This window comes from Carlito syrichta, unplaced genomic scaffold (assembly GCF_000164805.1).
Source record: "Carlito syrichta isolate Samal-C Ts95f unplaced genomic scaffold, Tarsius_syrichta-2.0.1 Scaffold314163, whole genome shotgun sequence".
Lineage (NCBI taxonomy): Eukaryota > Metazoa > Chordata > Mammalia > Primates > Tarsiidae > Carlito > Carlito syrichta.
This window is the reverse complement of record NW_007258259.1, coordinates 292,061-307,727: the sequence shown is the minus strand read 5'-3', so window position 1 is coordinate 307,727 and position 15,667 is coordinate 292,061. Positions and strand designations below refer to the sequence as shown.

The following is a 15,667-nucleotide window of genomic DNA, read 5'->3' as shown; positions in this document are numbered from 1 at the left end:
GAATAAAAAAAAGACAGTTCTTGGGTAGTATGTGTTCCTTATAAATTGTATTAATATAGTATAGCATGTGTCTAATGTTTATTTGACAATGTGAAATATATTGCCTTTAGGAAATTAAACTCTGCAACTTTTGGAATGAAATGCCCTACCAGTATATTCTGAAATTTTTCTCCATTAAGTTATGAGTGTGTGTGTGTGTGTGTGTGTGTGTGTGTGTGTGTGTGTGTGTGTGTAAGCATTTAAATTCTATATCTTCAGTTGTTTAGAGAAACATTGTGGCAGATTGCTGACCTAGCAAATTATGGAAGTTGTCCTGGAATGGTTGCCCAAAAAATCCAGCTTTAATCACAGTAAACTTGTTACTGCTATTGTAATCAAATGAGCACAGAAACATGTGGATTGTGTGGTGATACATGGTAATATTTGGAACCTTCAGTTTTCTAGGGTCAGAATATTTGTGGTTCCTAAATTTTCTTACTGTGAGCTTGAACATCATCTCACTTAAATTTTGTTGTTGTTGTAAGATTCTAGAAGTCAATATAGAGTCAGGTAAGTGGTGAATGGGTTGTAGAATTTGTCCAGTGAAGTGAATTACCTAAATAATTCTAACAGTGCTAAGAAGGAGCAGTATGTCTTCTACTAATTTTCAACCAGTGTACAGAAACATATGGCCTTTTGGGTTGTTAAAATGTTAAGATAATTCTTTAGGGAATGGTGAGTTGCTGTTGTTTGGAACCCTACAAGATCTGTTATTCCTGCCTAGGAACCTTAATGTGAAGAGGCACTGCAGCTCCCCTCCCTTGATGCCCTGTGGGGTAGGGGAAATCTTGTCCCTGACTTTCTGATTGGTGTGTGATGCTCTGAGGCTGTGGCCTTCTGTTGGCTTTGTAGGAACTGGAGCCTCTGCAGTATACCCTGCATGTTTTGGGTTTTGTTTTTTTTTTGTATTTTAATCATTATTCCTGAATATATCTTTTTAGAGGAAAATGTGAGAGAATTAATTTGTATTCCTTTATTCATTCACACATTTATTCAACAATACAGTGAACACTTGTTAGGAGCCAGGCCCCGTTCTTAGGTACTGGTGATTCAAAGTTATCCTTAAAAGAAATACCTTCTAATGGAAAAGGACAATAAACAGAAATCAGTAAACAGATACTTTTCCTAGTGACAACTGGTGCTTTGGAGAACATAAAACAGTAGAAAAGAGATAAAGTTTGGGTGTGAGAAGCAGAAGGAAGGTACGTTTTTACTTGGTGGAGGAAAGACTCTTGATAAAGTGACATTTTTACAGATTTGAAAGATGTGATGAAGTGGTCCTTCAGATATTTGAAGTAAGAGTGTTAGATGGGATTTAGCAAGTACAAAGGCTCCGAAGTATGAAGTGAATGTATATTTCAGACACAGCATGGGGGTAAGGGTGACTATATCCTAGCTGGTGTGACCTGGGGCAAAACCCTTAACTCCATTCAGTTCCCCCCACCCCAGTCTTTAAGATGGGGGTAATGATACCTACCCTTCTGTATTGTTAACTGGATTACAGACAAAATATACCTACCACTAGCACATACTAGGAACTCAGTACATAGCAACAGTTATTGTTATTACTATTATTATAATTAGATACAACACTAATGAGGAATAGTGGGTAGAAGACAGACATCTGAACCTTAGATCAGGAGTTTGGCTTCTGGCCTTGCTTTTTCTCAGTTAATTATTGAACTTTGAATAACACTGAATGTCTCCCAATCCAAATGTAATGAAATACAAAGTGAGGGTGATGGATTAGCTGAGGTTTCTGAATAGTTATTACATACTATAGTTGTAGACATTTTGATGATTCATAAAAATTTGGTGGACTCGGGACATAGTGCATTCTTTGAAAAATCTGTGGAGTCTAGAATAAATCATCATGTCCATTTCAAGGAAGCTGTTAGAACATCTACTTTTTTTCCTTGTACAAGAATTCTGTAAGTATATTGTCAAACTCAAATTTTATCTTTTTTGATAAAGCTTCTGTGAAGAGCTAGTAAATCAGTTAATTTTTTTTTAGTTTCTACTTTGAGCAAATAAAAGGAAAAATCAGTATAGTGATAATATTCTCTGTACAAAGCTGTTTATTAAATCAGTGGGATACTTAACATCTTACTATGGAATTTGAAGAAGTAAGGCAGCTGACATATAGTTCATGTTCTAAAACTCATAGTTTAGTTCATCAGATTGCTTTTCTCAGAATGATCAGTACAGTAACTTTTGATGGAATTTTAAAAATATTGATTGAGATCTTGTTTTAATCTAGTTGGTTTGTCACAGAAGTTCTAGAGATAAATATACTAAAAAAGAAGTCTCTGACAGTCTTATCAGGGAAAGAGACTAGTAAATAGAAAACATGCATGGATATGTACAATCATGCCTTCTTGAAGGCATTTAGGATCAGAATTCATAGCTCTAAACTAGTATATGTTCAGCTGTCTATTTTGATGAGGCACTTTTGGCAGTGGGTGGCTGTAGCAAAGGCTTACTATTATTCATTTCCTTGAAAGCGTGATTTTTTCAGCTTAGAGTAAAATATTTGAGATGACAGTTCTACATCATTAACATTTCAGTGTTTAAGATGACTTGAAATCATGCCATTTGTTTTAGGAATATATTCCACAGAAATGTGAGTTTGAGAGAGAAGGAGAGGGAGAGAGAATATGAGTGAAGGTTAAAATATACATAGGTGTTTAACAGGAAACGATTCACTTATTTAGGAAGCTAGCATAAATTTCTCCTTTGAACTAGAAAACATTATTATAGTGCTTTGTTGAGATAAGGGAAAGTGAAAATCATCAATTTAATGACCAACTGGCATGTGAATACTAAGCTATAATGTGTTTTCTCTGATTCCCCCTCTTTCCTCTTCCTCCCCCAGAAGCCAAAATACAGATATCTTAGTCTATTCTGTACTGCTGTAATGGAATACCGCAGACTGTGTAATTTACAATGAACAGAAATTTATTGCCTTACAGCTGAGCTGTCCAATATGAAGGCACAGGCAGGTTTGGAGATTCTGATTCCAAGAACATACTTTGAATACTTTGTTGTCACATGGTGGAAGGTGAAAGTACAAAGAAACTCACCGTTTTTGATAGTACTAATCCCTTCATGATCTGATCACATCTTAAAGGTCTCACCTCTTAATACTGTTATAGTAACAATAAGTTTCAGCCTGAGTTTTGGAGGGGACAAACGTTCAAATCACGGTCACAAATGTTAATTAAACGACTTTCCAGTTCCTCAGTCTGCTAGGTAGTCATGAGCCATTTTTGTGACATTTTGTGACAAATATTAGTAATATTTAGTTTTCATGGATTATGGAATATATGAAATATACATGAAATGCAGTTTTGTGTTCTTATTTCAGATGAACTCTTTATTGTAAGAATGTATACGCCTTCATTTTTTAGAGATTTCAAGGACCTAGGCCAAGAAATTATAGTCTGCATCCTTTAAATTTCCTAAGATTGTCAAAGTTGCCTTTCCTTTCTTCTCTTCATATATTTTTTAATGACTAAGACTTTGGCACAGTGGTTCATGCCGGTAATCCCATCACTTTGGGAGGCCGAAGAGGAAAAATCACTTAAGTCTAGGAGTTTGAGACCAGCCTAGTGAACATAGTCATACTTTGTCTCTACTAAAAAATTAAAAATTAACTGGGCATGGTGCCTAGTTTGAGGTTATAGTGATCTGTGATGTACCACTGCACTCTAACCTGGGTAGCAGAGCTAAGCCCTGTCTCTAGAAAATGAAAAATAAATACAAAATAAATAAAAAGTAAGACTTTGAACTGTCTTTGGGGAGAAAAGTCCATTTTAATGAATGATCAAGAAAAGGCTCTAGCATTCTCCTTAAACAGTTAACTACCTATAAAATAAAGCATGTTTGTTTTGTGAAAGAACCAGCAGTCCTGAGGTGAAGATGAGTATCTTAGGGTGCAGAAATCTCCAGTGAGCTCCAGCAGTGTTACAGTGTTATAGTTGGGCATGAGAGGTTCTTGGAAAAGTACATGTAAATGTGTGTGTTTGTGTGTGTGTGTGTGTGTGTGTGTGTGTGTATGTGTATGTGTGTCTGTGTATAATTTTTTTCTGAAGAGTTCTTCTATAACTTTTAACTCATTCTCAGAGAGATCCATGAACCCACAGTCATAAAAAAAGTTTAAGGTCAAAATTCCATATGATTTGCACATGATATGTAGTTGAATTAATATTCAGCTTCAGAAGTAATTATCTCTGAGGATCACATTGCACAGAAATAATAATTACTTGATATTAGAAATGGGTATCTCACAAAAATATTGCCTTGTTTTTAGAATATTTTATATAATTGCATGGATAAATATGTTACTTGTAAGACAATTTTATATTCATAAATGTCAAGTGCTAATATGAATACAAAAATTTGATCATGTTCTCTAAGGAATTTTTGAAACATTTGTTTTTAAAACAATACAAAAGAATATTGTTGGGAAATGTTCTAGCTAGAATTGGTATGAGAGAAGTGTGTAGGTATTATATTTGTACAACTGTATTTTAAAGTTTATTTTATGAGTGCATAAATCTGTTATACTTCCTTCCTCATTAATCTTAGGGTATGTCTTTGCATATTTGTGTGTACCTGGGTGTATGTGTTTATATATTTTTTTTTTTTGAGCTGGAGTCTCACTCTGTCTCCCACACTGGAGTGCAGTGGCCGCTCCTGGCCACCGCAGCCTCGACCTGCTGGGCTCTGGCGATCCTTCCGCCTCAGCCTTCCGAGTAGCCGGCATAACAAGTATGCGCTACCACGCCTGGCTGATTTTTTTGATTTATTGTAGAGATGAGGTCTCGCTGTCCAGGCGGGTCTCGAACCCGCGGGCTCAGGCAATCCACCTCAGCCTCCCAAAGGCGCGGGATTACAGGCTGAGCCACCGAGCCCGGCTATGTGTTTATATTTTGTTGGGATTCATAACTTAAAAGTTTGTAGCTAATGTGTTTGGATATTTGAAGCATAATGATGTAAAAAGATGTACATTCTAATTTCTAGTGAGTTAAAGAGATTCTAAAGAACTGTTCCATTCTTTTTTCTATTGTTTATATTACATAGTTCAATAGCAAATGATAAAGGCTATGTTTAAAAGGCTATTAGATAGTGTGTGCTTAAAAAATAGGTAGTAGAAAACATTGTTTTATTCACGCGTTGTTTAGCCAGCTTTAAACATTTAATCAGTTTTTTTTCCAGAATAAAAAAAGTTAGAATATTATGTTATATCTGTATGAGATATAACTGATTGCAAAGTGCTTTCATATATGCTTTTCATTGAAGTCTTTATTAACCTTCTGTGATGATGGTCATTAATACTTTTATTATGAGGATAACGACTCCAAGGCTAAGGTTTGTTAAGGGACTTTCATTTAGTAGAGACAGTATCTCCACACCTTCTCCTTCCCCCAATCTTGCATTTGTCTTAGAAGATTTTGTTGTTCTTGTGTAGTCACGGTTTTGAAAACAGGCAAACAGTATGGAAAGATGTAACTTGAAATGTACCCCTCATCCTCTCTGAACCCACTGGCATCTCCTAGTTCTATTCCTCAGATAAAATCACAACTATGCTTCTTTTAAAAATCCCCCCAACTTTTATATGTGTGTATACATGTGTACACTCGAGTGTGTGTGTGTGTGTGTGTGTGTGTGTGTGTGTGTGTGTGTGTGTAAGCCTATATGTGTGTATTAGTCACCAAATGACTTCATACTATCCATGTTTTACAGGTTGCTTTATTTTCACCTAGTATATCTTGGATACTTAAATAAGGGTCTTAAAAAGAAATACATGCTATTGAATGTTAGGGATATGTTTGCTTATATTTAAAGTATATTTTCATTTTTATTTAAGATTCTTTTATTTATTAAATGTTTATTTGAGAAACTATAAAAGGATTGCAATAAGAATTAGCAAGACATGTACATCTACAGAATGTGCACAATATATTATGTTTAGTATTTTACCTGACATATGAAGAGTGTTTTCTGTTATTGAAATAAATTTTAAATAGGTATTTTAAAAAATACAGTAGAAATATACTAGCTAATTAGTACTTGTCAGATAACAGAGGATGTTAATAATGGTATGTCAGGGTTTTCTCCCTTTTAAAAGATAATGGTGAAAAGACTCAGGTCACATTTACTTTAAATTCTTTCTGAATTTAAAATTCGTGAATGCTGATCACTTTAGGGTCTATTATGTCTATTTGTTTTAAAGGTTGTAGAATCAAGGTTAAAGATTGTTGCAACCCAAAGATAAAAACATCTTGCTTAAAGGAGTGGAATTTTTCTAATTTGATTCTTAGACTGTTTTTCTTTGCCACTTGCTTGTTCCCTTAAGACTAACATTGTTTTTGAATACAGCAATAGTGTTAAAACACTACAATTTATTTTAACAAGATTTTAATCCTTGCTTTGGTAGACTAATGATTCATTTTGCAGAAATACACATGCTGTAATTGCAATGCTCCATATGAGGGATTTTTTTCAGCTTTCATTTTTTAAATTAGGATATAAAATATGAGGAAAGACTTTCCAAAGTATTCTGAAAGTTTTTTTTAAAAAGTTTTATCACAAAACTGTCAAAATTTTGGACATTTCTAATACATTTTTTCCCATCTCTATAAGATTTAGTTTTGAAAGACAAGGTAGATGGAGTGGTGCCCATCAGGAGATCTGCATTCTTGTCTTGATCCGCAGCTAATTAGCTGAATGTGACCTTAGACCATTCATCTATTCTCTCTGCCCCTTGTTTTCTTATCTAAAAATGAAAGTTTTTACTACATGATCTCTAAGGTCCTTTTTAGTTCTAAAACACTAAGATTTATTAAGTAAGTTTTATAGTAGTTGTATAATTTATTTTCTTAAAGATTTATGAAGATATATTATCTACATATATATGTGAGTATTCATATCATTGATTGTTTATTTAGTTGTACAAACATTTGCTGAATTTTTTTGAGAAGGCAAAATACTGGAGTGACTTACTGTAAGGTGTGTGGAGAGCAGATCATATAGTGCAGGTGTGTCCAACATGCAGCTCATGGACTGCTTGCGGCCCAGGGCTGCTAGTAATACAGCCCCAGAAAATCTGTAAACATCATGTTAAAACAAACTTTTCTGACATGTACCTTGAGAAATCTTATTATATATGTTCACTAATTATATTATGTAATTTATGTGCAGCCCAAGACATTTCCTCTTTACTTGAAGGCAAAAGGTTGGACATTCCTGATACAGTGATTTGTAGACCATTTAAAGATGTTGGTTTTTTAATGCAAACATTATTCACATAGATTACTTCCATTATGTTGTTGGTATACTCAATCCAGTAGATGCAAATGCTCATGAAATACATTTTTCTATTTTAAAGAAACATGTTCTTTCAATCACTACACTATCAGTGCCATCAGGTCTCTGGTTTCTCCCCACACCTCTCACTCTTTATCAGTATCTTAAAATACGATAACCTAAGAAGATTTGTAAGGTCAATATAAAAAAAATTATTTAATGCTTGTTAAAGTCAGATAAGTGTTTTTCTTTTTGGATTATCAGTTGCTTTATATATCAGTGTCCTTTTTCTGCTCAGTAAGTGTAACAACTTGAAATTTGTAAATCTATTAAAACTTAGCAAATTAACACATTCATCTTGTGTTGTGTATTTGTGTTATTTACCTTTTGATTTTACTTATTTTACCACTGATTATTTTCATTATCTTGTGTTCATCTGATTTAGAATGTGTTGGTCTAAGGTCACTTGAAAGCAAGATGTATTTTTCAATTTATAAAAGTGGTTTTTTCCCAGACGCATGTTTATTATATTCTTTTTGACATATAAATGTTTAATTTAGTAATTAATAAGCTCAGTAAAGTTGTAGTATGCTTGCAACTGTATTGCAAGACTATAACACATCACAACCAGGAGGTTGATGTTGACACAGTTAAGGTATAGAACATTTCTATAACCACAAATTTCCTTCATGTCCTTTTTTTTTTTTTTTTTTTTGAGTTGGAGTCTCACTCTGTCACCCAGACTGGAGTGCAGTGGCTGCTCCTGGCCACCGCAGCCTCGACCTGCTGGGCTCTGGGGATCCTTCCGCCTCAGCCTTCCAAGTAGCTGGAACTACAGGTGCGTGCTACCACGCCCGGCTCATTTTTGATTTATTGTGGAGATGAGGTCTCGCCGAGTTGCCCAGGCGGGTCTCGAACCCGCGGGCTCAGGCAATCCACTTACCTCAACCTCCCAAAGACGCGGGATTATAGGCTGAGCCACCGAGCCCAACATCCTTCATGTCCTTGTAAAGGTACACCACTTCCCTCCTGTGATACTCTCTTTAATCCCTGGTAGCCACTAATCCATTCTCCATTTCTGTATTTCAAAAATGTTACAAAAATGGATTGATTTCAAGAATATTATATAGGAATCATGCATTATGGAACCTTTTGGCTTTTGTTCACACAGCATAATTCTCTAGAGATCCTTTCAGCTCATTGCATGTATCGATAGTTTTCTCCTTTTCATTGTTCAGTGATACTCCATGTTCTTGATGTGTCAGTTTGTCACCCATTGAAGGGCATCTGGATTGTTTGCCTATTTTGCTATTGCAAATAAAGCTGCTATAAACATTTGCTTGTAAACTTTTTGTGTAAACATACAATTTCATACCTCTGGGATAAGTGCTCAGGTGTGTAATTGCTGCGATGTATGGCAATTGCCTGTTTAACTTTTTTACAACTGCCAAACTTTTCCAGAATGGCTATGCCATTTTACATTGCTATTACCAATGTATCATTCTTTCTTTCAACTTTGTAAAATATCATAGAGATGTATAAACTCTTCAGTGTGAAGGAAAGTTTTCCCCCATTTAACTATGAAGAGTTGCGGCTTATTTGACATTTTTGGCATAAACACAGTTATGTTTTCATTTTCAGTCTTATGTGAAGAAAAAAGTACAGAAATTTACAGAACTAAAATAACTGGTTAGGGCTAGAGGTTTTACAAAAGGCAACATTAAACTTTTTCTTTGGTTTACTGACAATTTGTTTATAAAGGGCCTAATTGTGCCATTTACTGTAAATACAAAGAATAAGATACAACCCCTGTCTTTGGGGTATTCAGTCTAGTTAATAAATCTGAATAGAGAATTCTGGGAATTGACACAAGGACCTTGTATATGCCAATCAGAAAGTAGTATTGAGGAAGACTTCTACTTGATAGAGTTTAAAGTTGTTGAAGGAGGATGACCTAAAACTCAGGCATTTTTTGAATTTTGAGATTAGAGAGCTAAAATTAGGGGAGTAAGACAATGAAAAGTATATGATGCAGCATTACAGAACTCTTTGGATGTTTCTGTTATAGGATTTGGAAAACAGGAAAAAAGAAATTTAAAAAAAGAGGAAGGAATAAATGGAGTGTGGCTTCTCATCACTGTTACAAACCTAAGTGGAAAGAAGATATCTCTGTTTCTAATAGTATATGAATGGGAATTTCTTATTTATGTGTTATATCATGGATTTATGTGCACATTTTTTTGGTAATGATGTGGAGTTTTTGCACTGACATACCATTATCAATTAGTCTTTTAACTTTGAGATTTAGTTTTATTAAAATTCCATTCTTAATATTAAGCTTTACTAAATAAGTAAAAAATTTTGGGTGATTTTTAGTGTTTTTGTGGTCCACGAAGTGGATATTATAGTCATCTATGGCTGTAGTGTGTCTGTAGTTATTGAAGGTCCTTTTGGAGAAAGTGGTGGTCTAAATCAGAAGTCCTCAGCTGTGGGCAGGACTAGTCCATGGCCTGTTAAGAACTGGTCCACACAACAGGCGGTGGGCAGCTAGTGAGCTGCACCTCCTGTCAGTTCAGTGGTGGCCTGCCCATTATTTTATTTACTACTTCCCTCTGTGCCTCTTTTTGTTTGTTTGTTTGTTTTTTAATGGTGAGTTGTATAATTATTATATTTTGCAATGTAATAATAATAGAAATAAAATGCACAATAAATGTTATGTGCTTGATTCATCCAGAAACCATTCCTCCCCCCCCATGGATGCTAAAAATGTTGGGACCCACTGGTCTAAATTATATGTTCAGTAAGCATGAAACAAGTTTAGGTTAACCAGTTTCCATTTTATAGAAGTAATTCTTGTTTTCAAAATAATGTAAGTACAAATTTATGAATAAAAATTTGTCAGCTACATTCCAAATTAAGATATTTTGATGATAGCTGATAAAAGACATTTTTTTCCTATATAGGGACACCGTTGCAGTGGCTGAATTTGTTTTGTCAGCTTCATCTACAAGCAGAGATGTTCAATCTTATGTATTTTTGAAAGCATTTGAAGACTTCAAATTTACTGTTTATGTAAGTTTGTAATTTTAGCCTTTAATTATATAGCAGTTATAATAAGCTGAAGCAGTGGATTGAAGTGGTATTTCTATAAACCTGTAAGTAAACGATTTATTCTGACTGAACTATTTTAGTTGAATATTTTAAGTTTAAAAAAAACAGAAGAATGACTCTAGATAGAAAAGGAAGATCCCCTTATAGAGATACTTATCAATGAAACTTACAAAACTGCACAGACATTCTAGACCTTATCCTATTCTTTATACCACCAGGCACTTCAGATACACAACTTAATTTTACTTTAAATTAAAGTACCTTTTTTTAGGTAACAGTGATTTCCTCCTATTTTATTCTTTGTGGAGATGATCATCCTCTCATTTTTTAACACTCCCCTCCCCCTTCTCACATGCATCCTTGAAAATTGCCCTTTTGGTTAAGGAAGTTGGGCCAAGCCATATGCCAGGAGGTCATTATTTGCCTGACTTTTTTCTAGCATGCACAGAGGCACTGTACAGGCTTGGGGTACCCCGGTTTGTTATTAAAATTAATGAATTAGGCTAGGGATGGGTGAGATTTGCAGTTAGAGTGATCACTATCGCATTTCTTTTTTTTTTTTTTTTTCTTAAGGAGTACAGGATTCTATGCAGGAAAAATTTTGGATATTAACGTTGATTTTCCACTGAAAATCTGTTAGACTGATAGAAATTTATTATTTTACATTCTATTCTGAGAAATGAGTATTGGTATACTTCAAATTTAGTCTCTAATAATACTTAATGTTTTAATGTACATTTCATTTGACTTAACATCTTAAATTTTTTTAATTTCTGTAGCTTAGACAACTTTACACATCGCTCTTAATTTGTAAGCCATAACTTTATGCCATTGTAGTGAATTTGAATATTATACAGTTAAGCGTGTATTTTTATTACAACTAAAGGCCTGTAAACATATTGGGGGGTGTTTGCATACAAATAAGCCCTTTCTTTTTCTTCTTCTTCTTCAGGTTTATGTTGAATCTCTGAGATTTTTCTACAGAGTCAATGTCTTTGGTAAGATGATATTCAGTTTAATTTAGAATATGTACACCTACACACACACACACACACACAAATAAATGTATATACATGATCCATCTATACTTTATCATCTGATTTTGAAACTATCAATACAATACAAAAACATAATCTTTAGTTTTTTATAACTGATAATGTTATAATGAAGTTATATATTTATGTAGTAATTAATACTTGAAATTATTGTCTGGAGTATCTACTATTTTGCGTGAGCTTCACATATACAAGAAAATCAAAATAAAAAAGTTTTTACTATATAATGACACTGAAATTATTGCTAATTTTAAGCCATAGGCAATTGTTTCTTGTTTTTTATCAGCTTGTATTTACACAGATTATTATGTGTTGAACAAATTATATAATTTTAAATAATTTTCTTATACTTGTGAGGCATTTCCCCCTCCTTTTTTTTTTTTACCATTTTATTCTACTTTTATAAACTTGTGTTATAGCATAATAATAGGAAGATTCCCACTTTTATGGGTGGGCTGCTTGTAGTTGAGTGAAACTGTAAAGAAGGTAATATGTTGATAAAGTTTAATATAATGTTTATGTAGTTTTGAATAGACATAATTCAGGGACTTTGTTTCTAGTTAACAATGACTACAGTACATATTTTAAATTCTGCATAGTATCAATAAATTTTTTTTGGAAAATTGTAATCAATAAGAGGGTTGATTTACTTTTAAAAATATGAATTAGGTCTGATATTAGTATTTTTCAAAATTGTTATAGATTTGTCAACTTTAAATATTTGATATATTTGTGAACATGTAAATAAGGTAGAAGTAAATGAAAAAGCCTCTGTGTTTGACAAAAATCATTTTTCACAGAGCCCAGGTATTCTAAGTTAAATCAATCAACCGTGTATTTATTTGACCTTATTTTTCTGACTCGCAGATGCTTATTTTACACATTTTCAAATTGAGCATGGATCTTACAATTGAAAAAAAAAAATTCTAGTTACTGTTGAGGTTTTTATTGTTTTTCTGAGAAAGTTTTGTTGTTTTCTTGAAAATGTTTTATTAAATGTCAAGTTTGTCTGAGGACCAGAGATGATTTTAGAATTTAGGACATAAGAGTATTTTGTTTTCTAGCAATGGCAGGGTTGTTCTTTCCAAGGACTTAGGGAAATCATGTGATCTTGTACTATCTTCAGGATTTATTTATTTATTTATTTTTTGAGTTGGAGTCTCACTCTGTCACCCAGACTGGAGTGCAGTAGCCGCTTCCAGCCACTGCAGCCTCGACCTGCTGGGCTCTGGTGATCCTTCCGCCTCAGCCTTCCAAGTGGCTGAAACTGCAGGTGCTCGCTACCACACCCGGCTAATTTTTGATTTATTGTAGAGATGAGGTCTCGCCAAGTTGCCCAGCCGGGTCTCGAACCCACAGGCTCAGGCAATCCACTCACCTCAGCCTCTCAAAGCGCTGGGATTACAGGCTGAGCCACCGAGCCCTGCTTATCTTCAGGATTTAAAAAGTTTTCACTGGCCTACTTACATGTTCTAGAGCTCTAACGTAAGTGATCCCTATATTTTATCCAGCCTAATCTTGTTATTATCTGTGACCAGTACACTGCAGCCATGCAGACTTCTTTCTGAATTTTCAAACATATCAACTGTGTTTTCTTTTCTTAAAGCACTGTTGCTTATCTCAAACCTACCTTCTGTACTTTCTTACTTGGTTCCTTCTTTAAATATTTTTACAACTTTCAGGACAACTGTGTTTAAGACACTGCTCTCCTTTTATGGTCTGTGTTTTCATTATTACTGGAGCTGCTTTGATTTATTTATATATACGTTATTTATATATTTTTATTAATTAATTACTTTATCTATCTATCTATCTATCTATCTATCTATCTATCTTTAGTTTTAGCTACCTGTATAATACATGGCCCATAACTGAATGAAGGAAGGAAAGGATAAAAGAATGTTTGAATTGAATTATGGTGCTAGGTGCCTTTTTCCCCCAGAGTTTCATTGTCTACTGTGTTTGATTTTTGTCCACCAGTTAACTTCTTGCATATGTTGTAAATTGCATCTCATTTAACCCAGTGCACACATTTTCTTGGCCAGTTTCATATGGGCTGCCTCTTAGCTATCAGAACAACAACAACAACAAAACTTTTTATATCTCTGTGTAATGTGGGACAAGTGATATACTTGCTGAACGGTTTTCGATAGTACTATCAAGTTACCTTTAGTGTATCATAAACACACTTTCTTATGAATGTTTAGGTCAGGTACTATGTAGACCTAGTATTGTAGCAGCTAGCCATATGTAGCTACTAAAAATTCAGTTCATGATTTTTAGTGGTCATATTTAAATTCCTTAATAACCACAGTGTTGATATTGGACACATCCATTATTACAGAAGGCTCTATTGGATAATGCTGTTCTAGATTATTTAGGAAGCAATAAAATGCCTCAGTAAACATTCCCATAAGATGTACTAGGTAGTGTAACTAGTCTAGGAGTTCTTAGGATGCTGTAAGGCTTATATGCCTATTGTCATCAATATTAGACACATACCTTTTGCATCGACCATGTGAAACTATTTTCAGATACATGATTATATATATAATGTTATGTCCTTTCTCTTGTATGTGCTGTTCCTTCTCCTTTTGTTACTTGTCCTTCAATATTTAAGTTTGTTACCACCTTCAGAAAGCCTTTTCTTACCATTCTTCTTAGCTAATCCCACTATATACACCTCCCTCCCCATGTCCCAAAACGCTTTTGTTTTTTTAGATCAAACTAATTTGGACACCCACTTTAACAGTCCTTTCTTATGGAATGTCATACTTTATTGTGTCAGGAGGGGAGACAAATTGGCTACTCTGGTAGAGCTCATTGTGAATCATTATGTAAGTTTGGTTACCATGTTCTCAAGTGTGGGCTTACTGAAGAGTACATTAACCAAACTTAGAATATCGAGGAAGCAAAAATGCCACTTTATTAATTTAAAATGAGGAATATAACTTAGCTGCTGCACAAATATATGCTGGCTGATTTACATGGAAAGCCAAAGTTGGAAGTTGTTTGTTGGTCATGAATTAACAAGTACAGTGACTTGGATGATATTGATGGTTAGTGTCATTGATTGTGCTGAATTTCCCATTTCATCTCTACATTAGGGAGGTACTTGTTGAGGTAGAATATTTGGTCCAGCTATTTTGTTGTCTGAGTTCGTATCTTTTGTCTACAGTTCAATATGCTTTTGTTCCATGATTTTTTTTTTAATTCCATTATTCTGTTTTGCCATCCTTTTTTCATCACTGATGAGCTACAGCTTTTTTTTTTGAGTTAGAGTCTCACTCTGTCACTCTGACTGGAGTGCAGTGGCATACTTAGGGCCACTGCAGCCTCGACCTGCAGGGCTCAGGTAATCCTTCTGCCTCAGCCTTCCAAGTAACTGGAACTACAGGCACACACGCTATCACACCCAGCTAATATTTTTGTTTATTGTAAAGGTGAAGTCTCACCAGGTTGCCCAGGCTGGTCTAGAACCCTTGAATTCAGGTCATCCTCTCCCCTCGGCCTCCAAAAGTTCTGGGATTACAGGTTTGAGCCACTGCACTTGGCAGCTTTCTTTTATGCTAAAGTTTGGTTAGATATCTGAATCCTGCTTTTATTGTATTTGACCTGAGGGATCATCTTCTTTGAAAAACTGATTAATTCATTTAATTTGAGTTTTACAATTTTTAATTCTTGGAGTGATAGGTAATCTTATTTCCAGTTGCGGTGGGGAAGGGCAGATGATGGGACCACTCAGCTGAAGCCTTTTAAGGATTTAGTATCTTAATATGCAACCTTGTAAGCCACTTTCCTTTTCTTTCCAAACAAATGTACAGTTATTTCAGAATAGAATCTTTCTGTTCTCTTATTACCATTTTAAAACTCTTTATATCATTTGTGAATAAAAACTTGACCTAAATTATGAATAAAAATTTAGGGCTAAGAAAAATCTTTATAACAATTTGGCAAGGGGGAGAGAAATTATACCATACATTTCAAAGTGACATTTGTTATGTTTAAAAACTAGGACAGGCCGGGCTCGGTGGCTCAGCCTGTAATCCTGCGCCTTTGGGAGGCTGAGGTGAGTGGATTGCCTGAGCCCGCAGGTTCGAGACCCGCCTGGGGCAGTGAGACCTCATCTCTTACAGTAAATCAAAAAATCA

General features: G+C 34.6%; 1 protein-coding gene across 3 annotated transcripts in view; it reads left to right on the top strand.

The window, feature by feature from the left end:
* Positions 1 to 15,667, top strand: part of POT1 (protection of telomeres 1) — a 111,541-nt gene that overhangs the window by 19,372 nt on the left and 76,502 nt on the right. For 2 of the 3 annotated variants that reach the window (XM_008071199.2, XM_008071202.2), the window contains exons 2-3: positions 10,314 to 10,422; positions 11,414 to 11,459. In XM_008071199.2, the coding sequence (XP_008069390.1) occupies positions 11,451 to 11,459 (9 nt within the window). In that variant the 5' untranslated portion in view covers positions 10,314 to 10,422; positions 11,414 to 11,450. Of the gene's footprint in view, positions 1 to 8,159; positions 8,189 to 10,313; positions 10,423 to 11,413; positions 11,460 to 15,667 lie in introns of those variants that run through there. The other variant, XM_008071201.1, reaches the window with a different exon arrangement.